The 22,310-nt window shown below is 38.2% G+C and overlaps 1 protein-coding gene across 1 annotated transcript in view; it reads left to right on the plus strand.

Annotated features, from left to right (window-relative positions):
- Window positions 1-20,223, plus strand: part of Maoa (monoamine oxidase A) — a 69,704-nt gene extending 49,481 nt beyond the window's left edge. The window contains exons 6-15 of the mRNA XM_027927355.2: window positions 2,974-3,115; window positions 5,017-5,166; window positions 5,455-5,614; window positions 6,457-6,553; window positions 11,555-11,608; window positions 15,259-15,316; window positions 16,532-16,629; window positions 18,570-18,681; window positions 19,610-19,672; window positions 19,804-20,223. Coding sequence (XP_027783156.1) covers window positions 2,974-3,115; window positions 5,017-5,166; window positions 5,455-5,614; window positions 6,457-6,553; window positions 11,555-11,608; window positions 15,259-15,316; window positions 16,532-16,629; window positions 18,570-18,681; window positions 19,610-19,672; window positions 19,804-19,950 — 1,081 coding nt within the window. The 3' untranslated portion in view covers window positions 19,951-20,223. The remainder of the gene's footprint in view (window positions 1-2,973; window positions 3,116-5,016; window positions 5,167-5,454; window positions 5,615-6,456; window positions 6,554-11,554; window positions 11,609-15,258; window positions 15,317-16,531; window positions 16,630-18,569; window positions 18,682-19,609; window positions 19,673-19,803) is intronic.
- Window positions 20,224-22,310: the final 2,087 nt, after the last annotated feature.

Raw genomic sequence — 22,310 nt, forward strand, 5'->3', positions numbered from 1 at the left:
GCAGTGGTTCCTCTGTGTGTTGAGGGGGGTGGTATTTCCCAGGAATTAGCCACTTTGACAGGAAGAAAGAAAAAAAGTTGAATGGAGTAGGGGGATGGTATCTTCAGGAATTGACTCTTTGGGTATAGAAAAGTAAGGGTGGCTGCTGGGGAAGGATATGAAGGGCATTCCAGGAATTACCCACAGAGGCAGGGGAACAAAGGATAGGTGGATGGTAATGGAACAGTGCTGTCTCCCAGGAGTGTTTCGACTGTCAGGAAGGGTGGAAGTTGTGAAGAGAGATGGTGTCTTCCAGCAAGAAACCAGGGTCATGGGGGAGAAGAAAGGATGTTTGGTGAGAGAAAATGTGTTATCTTCTAGGAAAGAACCAGGATCACTGGAGAGATAGAGTGTATGATGTGGCACTATGGTATATTCCAGGAATGAAAGGGGTGGGTGTAGATGGAAGGGTGGATAATCTGTCTTGGGGATAATATCTTCTCCAAGTGCACCACAGGGGCTGAGGGGAAGACAGAGAAGTATAGATGTGGTGGGATATTGCAAATAAAAAGGCTGGGGATCTAGCTCAGTGGTAGGGTACCCTGAGTTCAATCCCTAGGACTATAAAACAACAATCAAAAAATGGTATTTTCTAAGAATTGAACCTTAGAGGTATGGAAAAGTTAGGGAGGTAGCTGCTGGGGAAGGATGGTATATTTCAGGAATGATCCACAGAGGCAGGGGGAGACAGGATGGATGAATGGTGTTGGGACAATGGTATCTTCCTGGAATGTTCCACTTAGTGGAACGGTGGGCAGAAAGGGTGGAAATTGTCAGGAAGAATGATATTTTCCAGCAAGTTGCTAGGGTCCTATGGGAGACCGGGGTAGGGGGTGGTTGATGGGGGAAAAAGTGAATATTTCCAGGAAAGAACCAGTCATTGAGGAGAGAGGAATGGTATGGCAGGATGGTATATTTCAGGAAGGATCCATAGATTTAAAGAGAGATGGGAGGGTACTGAGGGGATGGTATCCTTCAGGAATGCACCAGTGGGATTGATAAGGGGAGATGGAAGGATAGATTTGGTGGGTATGGTATATTCCAGGATTGACACATAGATGTTGGGTGAGATAGGGAAAGTTGGGTTATTTGGGAACATGGTATGTTCCTGGAATTACGCACAAGGACTATGGCATAGAAGGATGGAGGGGTATAGGGGATGATATCTTCCAGGCATTACCCAAGGGGTCTAGGGTAAACAGGATGGATGTATTGAGTTGGGTGGATGATATCTGTCAGGAGTGAGCCACAGAATAGGGTAGGATATATAGGGAGTTTTGGTATAGGTGGGATTAGATATTCCCAGAATCACCCACAAGAGGCAGGGGAAGTTAGGGTGGATTTTGGGAGATTGGTATTTTCCAAGATTGATCCACTGAATGAGGGGTGCAAGAAGCATGAAAGTTGGCAGGTGGGGTTTATGGTTTCTCCAAGGATAGAGCCAATAACAGGAGGGAAACTGGAACCTTGCATAGTGTGGCAGGGTGGTATCTTTCAGGAATGATGCACAGTGATTGGGGGAAACAGGAAAGAAGAATGGTTTATTCCAGAAATGACCTAAAGAAGGTGGGAGGAGACAGGGGAGGGTAGAAGCGGTAGGGAGGGTATCGTCTAGGAAGGATCCACAGTGGCAGGGGAAGACAGAGAACATTTTATATTGTAAGGGGATAATATCTTCTAGGTAGGGAGAACAGGGAACAACTTTTGTGAGGATCCTGGGATGGGAAAGATATAGGCAGGTTTTAGCAACTGGATGGTCAGTGTGCCTGGATCATAGAGATAATAAAAATAAATGGTATAAGGGAAGGTTGGGTACTGGTTGAGCAGCCTGATGTGCAATATGTATTGACTACATTTGAAATCGTACTTTTCTCTGTTTTGGGCTATTGAGGGGTTTTAAGCAGAAGTTTGGGGTGTTTTTTAGTTTTATAATTTTAAAAGACCTCATTGCATATAGGACAGAAAATGATATGAAAGGAAATGCATAGGGAATGTATGGGGAATGTAGAAGCACCCACTTTTGTGGGCCAGATGAGAGACATTAGTATCCTGAACTAGGGCAGAGACAAAGGAGATAGGATGTTTGTTACAATAGATGAGAAAAACTATCCCTAATGGTCCCCAACAAGAACATTGATTCTTAGACATAACCATGCTTAGCATATTTGTAGCTAACCCAAAATTAGTTAATTAATTTCTTCCTCCTCCTCCTCTTCTTCTTTTCTTTTTTTCTGGGGGGGGGGGCAGTACACAGTACTAACTGGGGGTTGAACCCAGAGGCTTGTGCATATTAGGCAAGTGCTTTACTATTAAGCTACATCCCATCCTTTTTTATTTTTTATTTTGTTGAGACACTGTCTTGGTAAGTTGTCCAGGCTAGTCTTGAACTTTGGATTTTATTGTCAGCCTCTGCAGTACCTGGGATTACAGGCTCCATAATTTCTTCTTTTAATCTTTATTTTGTTTATCTTCATGTGGTGCTGAGGGTCAAACCCAGTGCCTTATATGTGTGAGGCAAATGCTCTGCCACTGAGCCACAACCCCAGCACTCCGTAATTTCTTAAAGAGGGAGAAAACTTATTTTTCCAAGAGTTAAAAATGCATTCCTTTGGAACTTGAGCCTATGAGGTTTCTTTTTCTCAAAAAAGCAATGGAAGTACTTGCTAAAAATACTACATTTCATTTCTTTATGATACCAGGGGCTGAATCCAGGGGTGCTCCACCACTGAGCTACATCCCCAACCCTTTTAATATTTTTTTGAGATAGGATCTCACTAAGTTGGCAAGGCTTTCCTTGAGCTTTCAATTGACCTGCCTCAGCTTTTTGAATAACTAGGATTATAGGTGTGTACTACCATGCCTAGTTCTACTTGCATTTTGAAAACATGTGCTCCTGTGAATCATATACCTATTCTCCTCTCTTTCTGTAAACAGGACTGCAAGGCAGTTTGCTTCTCTTTTTGTGAATATCAATGTGACCTCTGAGCCCCATGAGGTATCTGCCTTGTGGTTCTTGTGGTATGTGAAACAATGTGGTGGAACAACTCGGATATTCTCAGTCACCAATGGAGGCCAGGTATGGCATGCCTATTCCAAAATTGTAACTGTATTTATTATTTTACACTCACCTAGAGCAGTGTCATAATAATTGGTTCAGTATTTCCAGTCATGAATAATTAGCGATGTAAAATGATCTAAAAAAATCTCATTTCCTTTTTTTTATTCCAAGTAAAGAATATTTCATTTTGAATTAATTAGGTCCTGGGAATTACATTCTTTCCTTTTGGAGGTAGAGAAAATTAAGCAAATTAATGGAGGAGAAACTAGAAAACTAAAAAAAATTAGCTTCAAAAAAGTTTAAGTATTTGTAAAATTATTGCACTGAAAATCATCTCTATTCTAAACATAAGGCTTTGGCGCCATTTTCATAGTTATTTATTTATATTAACTGTTACATAATGGAAATGACTGTTCTAATTAACTCAGTGATTTATGGCCATTCTTTTCATAGTAAATTCTATAGTTTGGATTCCAAATTTCTGTTGTCCATTTTTATTTGCCCAGTTTCCATACCACTTCCATGAATTCTAGTTTCCTGGTTCCTCAGACTCTGAGATTCTTTACATTAAAGCTCCATATTCAAAGAGAATGAGTATCTCTTTTCTAGGAATATTATGCTTGGGAGTGAAGAGGTTTAATTAGTAGCAGTTTATTTCTAATTTATACTCTATTCTTTGAGTCCCAGAATTCTGAGTGCATTTTACAAGGTGTAAAAGTCTTTCTCCCCCCAAGTGCACTATTTTTCTTAGATCTACAGAAGTTCCCAAGTTATTCTTGTGACACTGAGAGTTATTGTTCATTGAATGCTTAGTTTTGGCAAATGCAGGACTGTTGCATTTTTAAGTGTCTTTAATTAAAGGCAGAATTCCCACATTACTCTTCTTAACCCATATTTTGCTTTGTGAGGTATCTTTATGCATATATGTTATTTGTTCATTCATTCAGAAGAGTCAGGATATTTCTAAACAAACCCTACAGGACCTTATGGAAAGTTACAGTTCAGATTATGAATCTCAAGCCATTATCACAATAACTTCCTAAAGAAATTAAGTTCCCCCCTTACAATGTAATTAGACAAATACTAAACATAGAGTGATAGATAGTGGACAATATTGTAATAGTTTGTGATCTTTACATTACACTAAAATTCAGAGCAACCCTTGGAAAACATGGGTCAGATTGTAGATTAAGTGGTACCTGTTTCTTGAGGAAGGACAAATTATGAATTTAGGTTTGAACCACCATGGGGATAGTTTTACAAATAACTTTAGTGCTGCCATAAAATAATAGCCAGTTATAAAAGTGAAAAAAATTACTGTGTGGATACTCATGATTGAGGTACTTAATTGTCAATTGTGGACTGTGCCTCAGCCTACTGACATGCGTTTTTAGCCATCCAATGAATATTCTGCAATAAGCTAATAATATTCCCCTGGTTCTTAGAAAATGCACCCACTGGGACAAGCACAGCTCCCTCCACTTCCCAAGGACCCTTCCATGCTCCACTCTCTTAGGTATCTGAAGCCCACAGACTTGCTATTTCCTTTCAATCGGGGCAGTACTGGCATAGCGGAACAGTTTTTCTGACCTGTAATTTTATGAACTAGTAATGGCTTTTTAGTGCTAGAAACTATACAGAGGATAACTGTACAGAGAATCCAATTTATTTTGTATGTTGTCAGTGCTCAGTATCATTCAAAATGTTAAAGATAATATATCACACCCTCTCCAAAGACTATGATTGTGTTTGAGGTGATGTTTTTCCTTTGCCTCTATCCTAATGGTTAGTGTTTGGAGAGTGTTTGGAGAGTGGAGGTCTGGCTGTGACTTTCTGGAGGTTTCCTAATCAGTGGAAAATAAGATTTCCCTCCATTAGGCTTTTACAGTATCTCCTTTCCTGTCTACCTCTGTCTGTAGGAACGGAAATTTGTAGGAGGTTCTGGTCAAGTGAGTGAGCGGATAATGGAACTCCTTGGGGACCGGGTGAAATTGAGCCATCCTGTCACCTATATTGACCAGTCTGGTGCCAACATCACCATAGAGACACTGAATCATGAATGCTATGAGGTAATTTTAGTCAAAAGGAGTCTATAGTAAATACGCCTTGTGTCTTCTGCAGTTTCTAACTAAATATAATCAAAGCTGTGGTATAGTTAATACTGGTGTGTTTCTGCCTCCTCTCCCAATTTACCAGCATGGTTGGTAGACCCAGCTTCTTCTATTTTGTTGCACCAAATTGTCTAATTTTGCATGTTGTCACTGCTGAATATCATTCAAAATATTAGAGATGTTTCACACCCTCTGCAAAGAGTACAGCTTGTATTTGAGGTGATGTTTTGCATATGTGTATTTTAGTGCAGATACGTAATTAGTGCCATCCCTCCGACCCTGACTGCTAAAATCCACTTCAAACCTGAGCTTCCATCAGAGAGAAACCAGCTAATTCAGCGTCTTCCAATGGGGGCTATCATTAAGTGCATGATGTATTACAAGGATGCCTTCTGGAAAAAAAAGGGTAAGCTGCTCTTATTCATGTTTAAACTGTATTACGTGAAGGAACCATTCTTTTGGTAATATTTAACAGAAGGAACTGAATAGAAAAAGATAAATGTTTTCAATTTGGTAGAGAAAGGATCAGAATTCTGTCAATTTCTTCATAGTGCCCTGTAACACAAAATGACCCCAAGAGCACTTGTTGGCAATGGGAGGGGAAAAGAGGGCCCACCATGAGAACACCACTTGGGGGTTGCCCTGGCTCCTGGCACTTGACCTTCCACTTATTCTTTATTGGCAAAGTGAGACCAGGAGCTCTGGGGAAGAAGTGATCCTTTGAAGTTGGAGAGTCCTAGGCTTTGTTACTTACTAGCCTCAGTCTCTAAGCATAAAATTGTAAAAATACATACTACCCTGGTGGTGTGAGGATTAAATGAGACAGAATCAGGGACTTAGAAAGCTCTCTATATATTGTTCCTACTGTTGATTAGCTTTCTGCTCATACTCACAGGATGCCTTTTCACAACTTCTTCCAGGGTTAATAGAGATAATTGCTTTTAATATACTCAACTCTTTTCCCCATCTTTTCCAGACATCAGGGCCATCTTACCATTTTTCTCATGCATTGCCCATAAGCCCTTTATATGAAGTGTCATTATCCCTGTGTGAGACATTCTTGTATAGTCAGTGTGTGTATTTAACAGGAAATGACTTCTAGGGTTGGGGCAAAAAAAAAAAAAACCCAATAATTTTAAGATTTATCTTCCTCTTAGCAAAAGTGTATACATATATGCTATGTTTATGTGCCTCTAATTCTGTAATATGGGTTGATCTCAATCTCTTATTGATTTTCTCCTGGATAAGATTACTGTGGCTGCATGATCATTGAAGATGAGGAAGCTCCAATTTCCATAACTCTGGATGACACCAAACCAGATGGATCACTGCCTGCCATCATGGGGTAAGTTAGAACTGGGTGTTCTTTATTTTTCAAATTGTGTTGATGTAGATGCTGGCAAGTATATTGTTTTGGGATCAAATTCAAGCAATGATAAAAAACCCAACAAAAATATATCATGTTTCTATGTATTAAAATATTCATAGTTATGTTTTGCATGTGGCACAAGAACACTGAGAGACTACTAAAACTGACACCATTTTGAACTGATGCCCATATATTTATTTCTCTTATAAAACTTGCATGTTAAGGATGGAGTGGAAAAGCAGCTAGACAGGCAGTATGGTAACCAATCTTGCCTAGAGGCAGAATTTCCACAACCATTCTGGAAATACAACTGCTTTATCCTATAAAGTCTTCCAAATACAGGGTTTCTGGGTTTTATCCTTTTATTCATTCCAAACACCTGCTACAGAACAATTATTAAGCTATTCCCTGGGATACTAAACAGCTGGTTGATCAGGAGGAACAGTTCACAGTGGAGCCAGGCCTTGAGTGAATGGCATGGCACTTTTTTCTTCTTGGTCACTCTGTAGTTATCCTTCACCTGTGGTACTTCTCTTGCCCTTGGAAGTAAATGGATGGTGCAGGGTATAGTCCTATGCACAGAAGAGTACAGCTATGTGCACATTTGGGAGGAGATTGAAAGAGCTCTTCTCTTCTGCACCACCTGCCTGTTAGAGACTAGTGGTCCAAAGAAGTAGGACCTCCACAAAGGAAACACTAAGCAGGACCACAGACTCCTGATTACCTACCATTTGGCCCTCCAAAAAACTATACTAATAAAAAAAAAAAACTCATTATTTTACCCCACCAAAACAAAAGAACACAGCTTTAGTAGCAATCAAGTGACTTTTAGACATGATCCAGTGGTTTCCCACTTTGCTCCTGGGAAATGCATGCCTCCTGCCTGAGGGGAGAAGTGAGTTCAGGCATATCAGATCATTTTAGAAAAATTACAGAGTCGAAAGGAGCAGATCCATGTCCTGAAGGATTTAGAAGGCAGGCTACACTACTGGGCTGCTAACAAGACATTTTGGAATCACTTCCCTGTTTGTTAAATATAAAAAATAGCACCAGATTCCCTGAGAAAGGCAGATACTTACAACATAATGACCAGAAGAACAACATATCCTCTTCATCGCCTAACCCCATTGAGCAAGAAAGGGTACAGTTATATTTGGCAGTTTAACATTCACTTTGCTAGGCTAGAGGAAAGCAGAAGGTTGGTAGACAGGTTTCAGGAGAATATCAGTTGAAGACCTATCCAATTATGGATAGAAGAATATTGATATTTTTCTTGCCCTTGGCATTAGATATACTGACATATGCCCTACTGGGTTTGCTTCAGCTGTAATAACTGAGACATGAGTGGCAGGACCCTTCCAGATGTTAATGGGGTTATTTAAGCAGTTCCTAAAAAGTAGTATTCTAATCTGTTATTTATTTATTGGTTTTATTTATTAACAAAAAATAATGCTATATATAGGGTATAATGTGATATTTCAATACATATGGGATTATCAAAAAAGAATAATTAGCATATTCATCACCTCATACATATCATTTCTGTGTGGTAAGAACATTTAAAATCCTCTCTTTCAGGTGTTTTGAAATATACAGTAGTAGTAGTAGTAGTAGTAGTAGTAGTAGTAGTACAGTAGTAGTAGTAGTAGCAGCAGCAGCAGTAGTAGTAGTAGTAATAGTGGGGCTTCAACCAAGGGTGCTTTACCACTGAACTATACTCCTAGCCCTTTTTATTTTTTATTTTGAGACAGGGTCTAAGTTGCCAAGGTTGGCCTTGAACTTGCAATTCTCCTGCCTCAGCCTGCTGAATCACAATTATCCTACTATTCAGACCTTATTCCTCCAGTCTATCTGAAACTTTATATCTGTGGGAGACCAGAATACATCTCCCCCAAATATGAAGGGTCATTAGCTGAAGACAATTAAGATATAAGAGAGCTCTCTGCCTTTCCTCTGTTTGCCTAAGAACAAGGTAGAGATTTACAAAAACAAAAGGTCTCGCTGTCCTCCCCCTATAGATAGGACATAAATCCTTCAATGGAGACAATCCTTCATCAATTCAGAGACAGAACCAGAGAAATCTGCAAGTATACTTTATTTTATTAGTGTCTTCCCATATATTTATCTTCCCATTGTAGGCATGCTCCCTTTAGAAGCTTTCCTTTGTCTCTAAAATTTGTTGATCTTCATTAGGTATAATTATATAAGCTAGACTCAAACCACTACCTTGATCCATGTGATGTGTACTTCAGGGTTAATAAACTTGCTTATTTTTCTCTTGTTAATCTATCTTTTGTTACATAAGTCTGTCCCAACTATGAATTTATAAGGTTGAGGATAAATTGTCTATTCTCTTTTATGCCTGTTGACCAGCTTCTCCCTTGTCTTATCGGGACAGTTACTCCACCCAGAACTTTGTTCTTGATAATTAAAGCATTGAAAATATATTGCCTCCACCTTGCTCTTTGCACTTGGCCAAGAAAGCCTCAAAGACAGAGGTGACAATTGCCTAGCACTGTGTCTGTAATAATTATCACCTTTTGGAAAACTGTAAACAAACTTGTACTTTAGACTGTGAAATGTCCTCAACACAAAGAGAGCATGCATGATTTCCACAATAAAGTACCAGTGAAAGTTGAAGAATATTTGTGCATAATTAGATAAGAGATTATTTCATGCATGACTTGAGATTTGATCGAAATAGTCAACACTAACTGCTCTTTGGGAAAGGGATTATAAAAACATATGATGAGTTGACTAAAGGGCTTTCAGATAAGTCATTTAAACTTTCATTTGATATTCGTGGTGGTTTTCTTTTAAATATTTTATAGGCCCAACCTTACTGATTCTTTCTTAAACCTAAAATTTAACTAAAATCTTTGCTAGTGAGTCATAACTTAAGGGTTAAGTCAAATAAAGTTATGACTATATCCCATAAAATTCAGTAGTTTAAATTTCTTAAATAGTCCACAGCTTCTTCAGAAATATTGTTCTGTGAGTTAACATACTTTGTGTCTTTGCTTCCCAGAATGATCACAAATCACAACCCTAAAGGAATTGCCAATCCAATTGAGGAACAGTTTAACTTGGAGGTGGGGACAGGAAGAAATACTGTTTTTAGCTCTAATCTATTTTTTGGCAGATTTGGAACCAAAGAAATATAATTTTTAAAGATTTTTTTTGCACTGCCGAGGATGGAACCCAGGGTCTCTCACATGCTAGACAAGCCTTATGTCACTGAGTTACATTCCCAGCCCTATAAAATCTTTTTTAAATGGAGAAATAATTTCATTGCTCTATGGCTCATTTAGATTTGTGCATGTATGTGGTTCCTGGGATTAAATACAGGGCCTTGTGTATGCTATGCATGCATTCTACCACTGAACTACATCCACAGCCTTCACGTGGATTTTTGAAAGCTTTCTAATAGTACTGGGATTAAGAATTTCATGTCACATTCAATTCTTTAATATATATATATATATATATATATATATATATATATATATATATATATATATATATATATAATCAGTAATATTGGTATAATAGAATCTGTTCAATTAAAGGAAAGCAGACAGATTATATCTGGGTGTTACTGAGTTCCTTTATTGGGGGACTGTTTTAGATCCATTTCTTAGGAAGTCAACTTGAAAATAGAAATTTGGGTACCGGAGATTTATTGGGAAGTGCCCTAGGAGTTACTACCTATGGGGGAAGAGAGGGAATTGGAATCAGGCAGAGGGAGAAGTTGGGCTCTAGATTTATCTCAACAAAGATGTCCTCAATCTCATGGAAAATTCTGGAGCTGGGATGGCCCTTCAGAGTTGTTCTGAAATGAGGTGTGGGGATGAGCCTTGGTACCCACCCCATCCCAGAGATGGCCATTGAGGAAGGGCAGAAACTTGATTAAGGCAGTTCTCTCCTGCTGAGTATAAGTGTTGGTGAAGGTTTCCACTGTGAGTTAAGGTTACCAAGTAAAAGTCCTGAAAGGGGAACCTGGGATACCACCCTGGAATCCACTACAGACACATATTAACATTTCTTTGTCCAGCTTTTACCAAGTATTTGACAGAAGACAATAATCATTGCCAATGTAATTATTTAGTGCAACATTAATTCGTCCAACCTTTGATTTCCTACTGTATACAAAATAATGTAATAAATTTTACAAGCAAAATATTGAGTAAGAATTGACCTTTTATTTAGGAGCTCAGCCTGTTGTGGGACTTAGAAAACACAACAAGTCCCAGTTTTGTCCAAATTGAAGAGTTTTTATTTAGTCGGCTGCTGGTGACTATTCCCCACAGGACCCGTAACTGTCTCTGCAAGGAACAGCCCTGAACCTGAGAATTTTAGGATATTTAAAGGCAAAAACCATATCTGGGTTGATGTAGCTGCAAGCAAGCAGGTATAGAAGATGAATTGGGCAGTTAGGGAGACAATGCAATGGGTACATTGGTATTTCCTATAGGACTTTCCAGGTTGGCATAGCAGTAAGCAAGCAGAAGGGAGGTGGGTCAAAATGACCCTAATTCAGTACACATTAGAGAATGGTTACTAATGTCTAGACAATCAATCTCTAACAAGGTACATTGCCCAAAAAAAGTGGAAACTTAAGAGAATAATTTTCCATTGTATAAGAATTGCCATTTTGTGTTTCCAAACATGCTATGCTAAACAACTGTTATGGGTACAGAGGTGGGGCTTTTTCATGGGAGAAGCATTTCTTACATGATATGGAGTCTCAGGGTAAAATGGAGTCTGTTTGGTCATTGCCCATATAGCCTGGCCCATAACAAGCCTATCTGGGTTTGGACACAGAGGGAGACTGAAGATAACATGGTATTTGCACTAATATAGGAGGGTCTGGGAGAGTTCATTAATATTGAGTAGATAGCAGTAATAAAAGACTTGAGAAGGGACAATGCATAAAGACTGTAACCTGATATTCAAGTATGCCCTCTCTCTCTCCAGCTTCATCCTTGCCCGGAAAGCTGATCGACTTGCTAAGCTCCACAAAGAAATAAGGTAAAGCATTTATATCTGTGTTTTAGTCAGTTTTTTTTTCTTCTGTGACTAAAGGTCTCCACCAGAACAATTAAAGAGGAGGAAATGTTTATTTGAGGGCTCATGGTTTCAGAGGTCTTAGTCCATAGAAGAACAGCTTCATTCCTTGGGTCTCGAGGTGAGGCAGGACATCATGGCAGAAGAGTGTGGCAGAGGGAAATAGCTCACATGATGATCAGAAAGTAGAGAAAGAGACTCTACTCTCCAGAAACAAAATATGTACCCCAAAGCCATGCCTCCAATGAGCCACTTTCTCTGGCCACACCCCACTTGCCTGTGTTTACCACTCATTTAATCCTATCAGGGATTAATTCACTGATTGGGTGAAGGCTCTCACAACCCAATCATTTCTCCTCCAAACCTTCTTGCATTGTCTCACATATGAGCTTTTGGGGAACACCTCACATCCAAACCATAACAATCTGAAAATAGACAAAAGGCAAGCTTTATATTGTGTTCATTGCACTAACAAAGTAGAATTTCATCAGGAAAAACATAATATTTTACAAATATTCTCAGCCCAACAAATCAACCTTTCTGTATTTTGCTATGGCCCCTTTGCCCATATGTGTATTTTAACTCAATTTTACACATTTGTATTTCTTTATAATGGTTGAGAGGTAGAGTTTTTCTGTAAGATGAATAAAGGAAAATTATAAAAACTATAACCTAGACAAAGCCCTCGTGACTTAATCACATCCCCAAAAGCCCCACCTCTTAATCCCATCACCTTGGAAGTTAAGTTCCAACATGCATGAATTTTAGAGAATATACGTATTCAAACCATAGCGGCTAACTTGCAACAGGAATAGCAGATAACACATACTCTTTTTCATTACATCATTCTGAGCTTGACATTTTCTTTTGGATTTCCTGCTTTCCCTCCTTATTAATAATAAAATAAATACCAGCCTGGAGGTAGGCATTTGGTTTTGATTCTACACAGTGGCTCAACTTCTCAAAAGTTTTTGTGAGGCAAAAACCTTACTGAATATATCATTGATGAGAACAGTGGCTTCCAGAACTGACTGCCTCAAAATCTTCCAAAAGATGTTTAGAAGATATATTTTTCTGAGGCCTGTAAGATTATGATCCAGTAGGTGCAAGGTTCAAGGAACCCGAGTATTTGTATTTTTAACAAGCTTTTCAGTTGATTGAGTATCCAGATATAAAAGCCAGTGGATAAATTCAACAAGATGATTTGCACAGTGACTTCTTTAGGCCTTAATTTAAAATACATTCTATTGATTTTAGAGCTAAGCCAAATAAATGCATTGATTGAATAAATGGATTGCTCCATCCTGGGGTGGTAGCCTAGTGGTAGAGCATGTGCCCTGCATGTGCAAGGCCCTGGGTTTTATCCCCAGCACTGAAAAAGGAAAAAATGCATTGTTTTAATATCCTTGCCTTACATATATCCCCCCCCATAAAAATTTAATTCTAATGGGAAGATGGGAAGAGAATGATAATTCCCTGATGTATTTGTGTGACCTGTCCTTGGCTCATCTAATAATATATGTAAAGCACACTAAATGGCTTGTATTTCTATTATAACTGGTTTTATCATTCATGGTTAAAAATTTAACTGAAAGGAGGTTGATTGAATTTTGGGTTTCACTCTGCTTTAATAAAGATTTTATTATGTGTCCAAAAAATAAGCTAAGCATCATTAAACATTTTAGAATACTGCCTATTAATATCCTTAATTTTTAATTGATTTAAAATATCTGAATCATTGCTTGTAACACTCTTTGGTAGTAGATAAGAATCATTCATCTCTTCATAGAGTTGAGGAGAGGGTCTCACACTAGGCTAAGCATGGACTTTGATTCTCCACACACATTTATTGAGCATCTACTATGAGCAGGATGCTCAGAAATGTAGAGCCTCACCCTGCCATTAATTAGCTGAATGATGCTGAATAAGTCTCAGCAGCTCACTGAGTCTCAGCTTCCTAATCTCTGAAATGAATAGCACAGATTAGACTGAGAGAGACAGGTGGACAGTAGTCTTGAGACTTCTTACCTTTATGATTTTCGATGTGTCCTGGAATTTAAATATTCACCCCATGCTGTGTGACATCATGTCAGGAGTGGCATTTGTCTCTTCCTTAAAACCTTCCATGGGAAAACTGCATAGCAAGTCCTATTTAGAATTCCATCTATTCCTCCTAATTTAATCCTCTATACTTATGAGATGGATGTTCTAAGAGTTGTATAAATGTATAGAAGGCTTTATATAAATTTATAAGTTGACATTGTTTCCCAGATTATTTAGAGAAATTGGGAGCATGTTTTAATAATATTTTCTAATGTAATTGGCAAGATAAAATAGTGTCTTTAAAATCTATTTCTTTTATTACTAATATTCTTGACCTCCCCCCCCCCCCGAATATTTTTGGCCATTCATCTTGTCAGATTTTATTGGTTATTTTTAGTTATGCATTTTATGCTTATCTTACAGATTTGAATTAAACTTTTTGCCCCATTTTTAATGAATATTTTCCAGTTGATTGTTAGTCTTCAACAAATATTTTAAGGACAGTTTCACATGTTTAAACTATTTTACAAAAGTAAAAAAGGAAACATAAATAGTATGTAATTGGTTCAGTGTGAACCTATTCAAACAAATCCTGAAATAGAACCATTAATTTCTACAAATGGTGAGTTTAATAATTAGACCTTTTTAAAAATTTTTTAAGCAGGAGTAGTGAGTTTAAAATGTTTTTTTTTCCTTTTAAGAAAACTTTAGGTAAATATAGCTACTGATTTTTCAGACATAATACATTTCATGTTGTATACTTTTCGTCTATGTCATGAATTATGAGGATAGCCAAAGACTTTTTAAAAACATTTAAAAATATTTTTTAGTTGTTGATGGACCTTTATGTTATTTATTTGTATGTGATGCTGAGAATCGAACCCAGTACCTCACACATGCTAGGCAAGCACTGTTCCACTGAGCTACAACTCCAGCCCAGCCAAAGACTTTTTGAGGTATCATCATGTAGTGTATTGTGTCCATCCCCCAGATACCCTTTAACACAGTGTCCTAGTCCACAGACCATTCTATCCAAGTTACAGATTACTAGACTGAAATGACTGTAAGTCTCTCTCAGAATAGCATACTTTATGCTTAAAATACTAAATGAGTATTATTTGTTTTCAGATATTTACAAAACAAGAATAGGAGAGTTAAAGGACTTGCTATCATATGAACTACATATTTACAGATAGGATCATTCTAGAATTCTATATATTCCAGAAAAGTTATATGGAATTAATCCCTAAGATTAAGTTAAATTTAATCTTATTTTACCCATTTTTATCTCAGATATTGTAATAGATAGTAAAAGAGGCAGAAATGTAAAAAAAAAAAAAGGAATATTCTATTGACTCTTTCAAATGACTATCGAGGCAGAGAAAGTTAATCTGAGTACAGAGATTCATTGAACTGTTTGCTTTGTATAGTAACAGGAGGCCATTGAGTTTCATTTTTCTGTAATAAATCTGGTTCATTGGTGAATGCCCTGGACCTCACTGTATTTACTCTGTACCTATCGGTTATTACTTCCTTAACAACCTTTTTGGCTCCTTTTTTTTTTTTAATAGGAAAAGGAAAATCTGTGAGCTGTATGCCAAAGTGCTGGGATCTGAGGAAGCATTACAAGTAAGAAAACCCCAAGGTTTAGTCCCTAACAGGCTGTGCTCTGCTCACTGGAATTGGTAAAGCAAAGCAGATTCTGGATTCCTGACAGTCTTATGAAGAGAGTTAAGAAGAATTATTCTTAACTTGAAAGATGAACTTTAGCAGTTAAAAAAAAAGGCCATTAAAATTGGTGTCAGGTGCATGGAATTTCAAAGCTGTAATTCTCTTGTGCAGTTTAAATGTTTGCTGAATAACTATCATCAAAGTGTGATGACAGCCTGGCATGGCAGGAATTATGTTAAGGATGGGAGAGATTGGTTCTCAGAACAGAGGTCCTGCCCTCATGTCAGTCAGTGTCAACTGCCAGATGTGAAAGAAAACCCCAAATATGTCATCTTCTGTTGGTGAATACATTAGTAATACATACAAGACAGAACAGTGAATGTAAACTTTCTGCCTAGGTCAAAGTCATAATAATTTAGTTTTACATGTGCAACTCAATTCACAACTCATTTAGAAATTTCAGTGCTTTTAATCTACCACTGAAAGCAATCAGGAGAGGGAAATGACTTTTGAAGAACCCACTGATAGCTGGGGGCACTTTTGAGGGGTTATCTGTAAATTAATTAAATGATACATTTTCATAGTGTATTATGGAATTCAGAGAAGATTCTCTCATGTCCTCTAAGAGCATTTTACATCTTAATTGTTCCCCTTTTTAGCAAGAATTCCAACATTCATTTTTCCAGCTTTGGGAAGGGATTCTGACCAAATCCTTTCTTAGATACTATGACTGTCTTCTACTTCCTCCCTCACAACTTTTTTTGCAGCAGAAACACCTGGGTAGATAAGGAAGTGAAGTCTGTTGTTGTTGAACTCCAGAGATTGAAGCAGATCTTTCCACAAGCTGATCATTGATGGATTTCCCTAAAGTTTTAGCTCTAAATTCTTCAGCATCAGCATGAAGATGCCCTCATTCCCAGATGTTGAGATACTTTGTCTTCCCTAGTTGAGAGATTGAAAAAAGTCATAATGTCCATGTTTTGCAACTTGGTACCTCACAAAAGGCTATTACTTGATAATATCCTGTTTCTTCTTCAGCAAGTTACAAAAACAGGGTTATTGTCTTTTTCTCTGTGAAATTTTTGATAAAGTAAAACATGTAAGAGCCTTCATTGTGACTTATAGCATTTCAGCTTCATTTTCTCTTTGGAATTTTCTCCCTACCAACTTCAGCCAGTGCATTATGAAGAGAAGAACTGGTGTGAGGAGCAGTACTCTGGAGGGTGCTACACTGCCTACTTCCCCCCTGGGATCATGACTCAATATGGAAGGTACTGCCCAAGCACTACACCAGTTATTATAAGACCTGTATCACATTTAACAGAAGCAGTATTCAATGAGAATTCTAGAAATAGCTGTCATTCCTATTTCTAATGCCCTAGATAGATAGTTTGTATCTTTCTGAATGTCTCTGGAAAAACAAGGATATCAGCAAATAGACAATAGCCAAGCACAGGGAAGAACTTCAGGTGTCAACAGTACTTGTTTTTTTGTTTTTTTAATTTCTGTTTGGGCTTTTTTGTTTTGTTTTTGAGACAGGGTCACCCTAAGTTGCACAGGCTGGCCTCAGACTTGTGATCCTTCTGCTCCAGTCTCTGAGTAGCTGGGATTAGTCAGCAATATTTGTGAGAATGAAGCAAACTGCACTGTCCTTCAAGGGGCCTTCTTGAGTTCAGATCAACATTTAGTCTCACACTACCACCCTAGGCTCCTTGACACCAGTCTATACAGAAGGACTTTCAATGCATTAATCCAATATATCTGTCTGGCCAACAGAGGACTATCACACATCCTTGCTGTATATAGCAAGTGATGAGGAGATGAGATTCACTGGGGTGGAGGCAGGAGGTGCAAGGATCCACTTTGACTTAGAAGCCCCTTGATCCATAGAAGCCATTATCACTATGTGTCACAGGCATAGAGCCCAGGGTCACTTGCTCAGTTAGAAGAGACACCACACTCAAGGAAGCCCACAGTGACAGTCTCCCTCCAGGTATTTACAGTTCATTCCCAATCCTTTCAGCCTGAATGCAGTTTACCAATGTGGGAATGGGTAAGGTAACATTTTTAGCATAAGCAGTATTCCCTGGTCACATCTGTAGCATTATACCTTCATCTGGTTTCCAGACAAAAAAGCCAGAAAGTTAACACTAGGTCATGTTTGTCCACAAGAAATAAGCATTTGTTAACCATTTCCTTTTGGGAGCTTGTTTGTTTGCCTTTTTCCTTTTGTGGTGCTAAGGATCAAACCCAGGGCCTCACACATGCTGGGCAAGTGCTCTACCACTGAACTGCACCCCCAGCCCTGTCTTGTTTGTTAACTGTTCAAACAGCCTTTGTTTGTGATAGCAGAGTTTATAAATTGGATTAGTTCTGTTGTGATGTAGAAGTCTAGAAGATGGGACTAGGGTCAGGAAGAGATGAAACACAGGGTTCCTGAATTGAAAAAAAAGTGCCAGTGGGTTGAAATGAAAGTCTTTGGGGTGGGGTGGGGTGGGGTGGGGTGTGCAGCTTCAGAGCGTTTATGAAAGTGGCTGCATGAATGGCAGGATTCAACCCTGAGAAGGCTGGATGGGACAGTTACCTATTTGGTCTAGCCCTTCCTTGGTTTTCATTGGCAGGACCTCTTTATAAGAGGAGGGCCATTTCCTGCCTTCAGCTATTCCCTAGGAAAGTCCAGAGAAACTTTACAGAAGTTGTAATTTAAAGAAACAAACTCATGTATGTAATCCCTCATGTCTCTCCTCTATCAGAATTAGTCAATTTACAGTCCATTTCTATCTTCCCACTTGGTGCAACAGTCCCTCCTAATACACTGGGACTACCTGCATGACTGGACTTTGGCCATGTGTGATCTCAAAAAGAATGTTCCCCCTTGGAAAAACAGTGTGGGAAGCAGAATGAACTACAAAATAGGAGACACACAGCCAAAAAAAATCCGATTGTGGACTGAATGCATGTTCTCACATTCCAATTCTGGCCAGCTTGAAAAAGGTCAACATCATCTTCACAGATTGGTGATCTGACAGCCTCCTTATGTACAGGCCTAGGAAATAAGGAGTAGCCTTTAAGGAACCTTTTACCTTGGGCTGTGTTTTGTAAATAATTTGAGTTTCCCTGTCTTCTGCAAAGTAAATGAGAGCAGTCATTGGCTCATTTCCCCTCAGTAGTATCCCAGGTAACTTTGTGTGGCCTCTTTGTTTCCTCATAGGGTGATTCGCCAGCCAGTGGGCAGGATTTACTTTGCTGGCACAGAAACCGCTACACACTGGAGTGGCTACATGGAAGGAGCTGTTGAGGCCGGAGAACGTGCAGCTAGAGAGGTAAGGGAGGAAGCTGAAGTGTTCCCTCCTGAGTCTCAGCAGCATTTTTGGCATCTGGTCTTCCTGGTTCTTCTTTTAAAAATTTTTAGATGGATTAATGATGTTTTCATGAAACTATATATTTGCCCATTTTTTTCACTGACATCATAATTATACATATTTTGGGGTAGTAAGATATTATGTGTGCATACAGTGTGCAGTGATCAAATTCGAGTTATTAGCATTTCCTTCACATCAGACATCATTTCTTTGGAACATTCAGAATCCTTTCATCTAGCTATTTTGGAATGTATAGCAAATCATTATGTTCACTGAACTGTGCTATAAAACACTAGAATTTAGTCCTCCTGTTGTACTGTATTTTGGTATCCACTATCCATTCTCTCACTATCCCTTCTATCCTCAACCCTTCTCAGCCTCTGGTGGCCTCTGTATCACTCTCTACTTCTTTATTTTTATTGGTGTACTATAATTATACATAATAGTGGGATTTGTTGTTACATATTCTCTAAGATAAACTTTTTCAGCTTCTGCATGTGAGTGAGAACATGTTTGTTTTTCTGTGCCTAGATTATATCCTTTAGCAAAATGTCCTTTAAGCTCATTTATATTGTCACATAGGGCAGGATTTCATTTTTCTTTAAAACTGAATAATATTCCATGGTGTGTGTGTGTGTGTCCGTCCCATTTCCTTTGGCCATTCATTTGTCTAGTTCTTTTTTTTTAATTTTTATTGTTGGTTGTTCAAAACATTACATAGTTCTTGATATATCATATTTCACACTTTGATTCAAGTGGGTTGCTAATAGAAAATATTCATTTCTGTGCCCCTCACTTATAGGGCTTATCTAATAGCCTATAAATAGGACTTTGAATCTGACACACCTATACAACCTCATTTCATAATACCATGGTCACTTTCTTTCAGGTCTTGAATGCTCTGGGGAAGGTGGCTAAGAAAGATATATGGGCACAAGAACCTGAATCTAAGGTAAGTTTGGCTAGTCCATATCCATAGACTAGTCATAAAACTCACAGGTATACCCATGCATGATATTACAGATATTTTTTCTCTTTATGAGTGGAAGAGTTTTCTACTAATGATTTGTGTTTATTATCTAGGATGTTCCATCAGTTGAAATCACCACCACCTTCCTAGAGAGAAACCTGCCTTCCATATCTGGCCTGCTGAAGCTCATCGGGATTTCCACCTCAGTAACTGCCCTCTGGATTGTGTTGTACAAATCCAAGCTGCTGCCACGGTCATGAAGTTCCAACTTCTGGCCTTCTGTATCCTTCTTCTCAGTACCATCACCATCACCATCAAAAGGAAAATGTGGAAGAACTAAAGGCTGTGTCATTAGGCCATTTAAGTGCACTTGATTTAACCCTCCTCAGTTTAGTCTGTCTGCATTAAAGTAAGAACAACCCAAAGAATTACCTAATTAATTTCAGTAAGATCAAGCTTCATCTTGTCTATGTAGACCAATTTGTATTGATGGATACAATAAAACCTTGTGATTGCTCTCTTAATTTCAAAAAGTTAATGTAATGTGCTTATGAGAATTTTTGTGTCCCATTCTTCTTACCTTTAACAAAAAATACCTGATTTCAGAAATAAAGTGGAGTAGGTTAAGACTTAGCCTGTCCTTAGGCACTGGTGAAGTGTTGGTACAGAGCCCATAGCCTCACAGCTTCGGGGGTGACTGGCTCCCACTTTACATAAGGAAGTAGATAAGCCGGTGGGGGCAGGGATATGTGGTTCCTTCAGACCAGGATGGGGACATCTTGCAGTCTGATGCCCCAGGAATCTCCTGGCCACTTCTAATTTCTGTGAATTTTCTAGACATCTAGCCTCAGTGCTAGGTTTTTTTGTACATTTTTCTCTTTTACATCTTACAGAGGAGAGTGTTTACCGAGTTCAAATGTTTAACTTGATGAGCAGAATAAAATCACAGCAAGAGGCCTCCCTGACTAGCTTCATGTGAAACCAACTACAAAGGGCACCTTCTTTTCCCTTTGGAACATGGTTAGACATCAGTTGATCCCTATTAGTGATAACATACTATACCAGTTTTAGGAAAGCAGTATTATTTCATGTGGTTCTTTACTACCTGAAGACCCCTAGAGTCATATATATTTTCCTTTTGTTTTTATGGCCATAGAATTAGACAGATCCCTTCACTTACATGTCTTAAACATGGTTAAATATTAGCATGTCAATTTCTATCTAGTACTGGAATATACATGAAAAAATCCCTGATTATTATTTATAGAGACTGTCAAATACAGAAAGGGCTTTATAAGATAACCTCCCTTGCTTTAATTAAGTTTTATAACAAACATGAAATTGAGTGATTTTTACATATGAAGACTGAGTTCTCTATCTTAGGAGCAATGTGGGCTCAGAACAGTGCCCACCTCTTATCTTTCTCATTTGAAAGACTTGTCATGTTTTTAGAAACCCCTCCCAAACATTTCAACCATAAAATACTTCTTGTTAAAATATATATTTTTATTTAAGAAAAATTAAAGAATACCTGAAGAACTCATCCAACTCGAGTTTATTACATCATTAACCTTATCTTAAAAGCAAACTTACATTTCTGGATCCCGATATGAGGACTTAAGGTCTTCCAAAGCTTTGCCTATCCTAAGAGCAAAGAGCTAAATTTTTCTGCCACTCTTTATTTTATAATTCAAAAGCATTTTTTTTTGCTAACTTAAAAGTTTCATTGATGTCTTGGATATATTGCAGTTCATAAGGAAATGCTGCATATTATATCAAATAGCAGTGAGAAATCACATCCCTAATCTCTTGCAGTTGTTTCTATTCACTTACTGATTAACTCAGTCCTGACACACCTTGGGAAATGTTGATTTAAATGTCTGAACCAGTAACAGTTTTCACAGTAATCAGATTGTTAACATATTGAAATCTTGCATGTCGAAGACCTCCTGAGTGTGAAGTTTACCCTCTTCTCCCATGGTTTAGAAAACCAATTAATTTATCCTAATCACATCAACCCTGTTGAACTACAGATTGGGTATCAAAATGAATGCCAGTCCGGATGTGCCTAAATTTGAAACAGGAGCTGAGAACACCTACTATATATGAGCTCATCCAGCATGAAGATACCATAAATCAAGAGCTTGGCTCCATTAAGGCATCCCCTACACAGTTCTGAAGGCTGAGTCGGCCTCACTCCATAGTTAGGTCGAGAATTAGATTTAAGAAGTTCATCTGTTTGTCATGGTTAACTGTTAAATAAGGTGTCATACTCCACTGAAGAAAAAAATATTGAGGGATTGTGAACTATGTCATGTTTGATTGTGAACTTGGTGTATAATGTTCTGTGTCTAAAGTTTGCCCCAGTGCTACATTTGGGAGTATGCATATGTCTGTGTTTTGCCAATGAAGTAAGATTTTGCCTGTATGGTACTGTGTTTTTTGTGAATAAAGTGCACTACCCCCCAATTCAGACCTGACTCCTGTGTTTGGTTGATAAGAGCTGTTTAGAAGGTTTGGTGGCCTCTTGCAGCAGGAGGTCACGATGAGGTGTTGTCCATGGAGGATAGACTTAAATACCTAAAAAGAACAATTGTTTTAAAAAAATTAACTGAAAGTA

This window comes from Marmota flaviventris, chromosome X (assembly GCF_047511675.1).
Source record: "Marmota flaviventris isolate mMarFla1 chromosome X, mMarFla1.hap1, whole genome shotgun sequence".
Classification (NCBI taxonomy): Eukaryota; Metazoa; Chordata; class Mammalia; order Rodentia; family Sciuridae; genus Marmota; species Marmota flaviventris.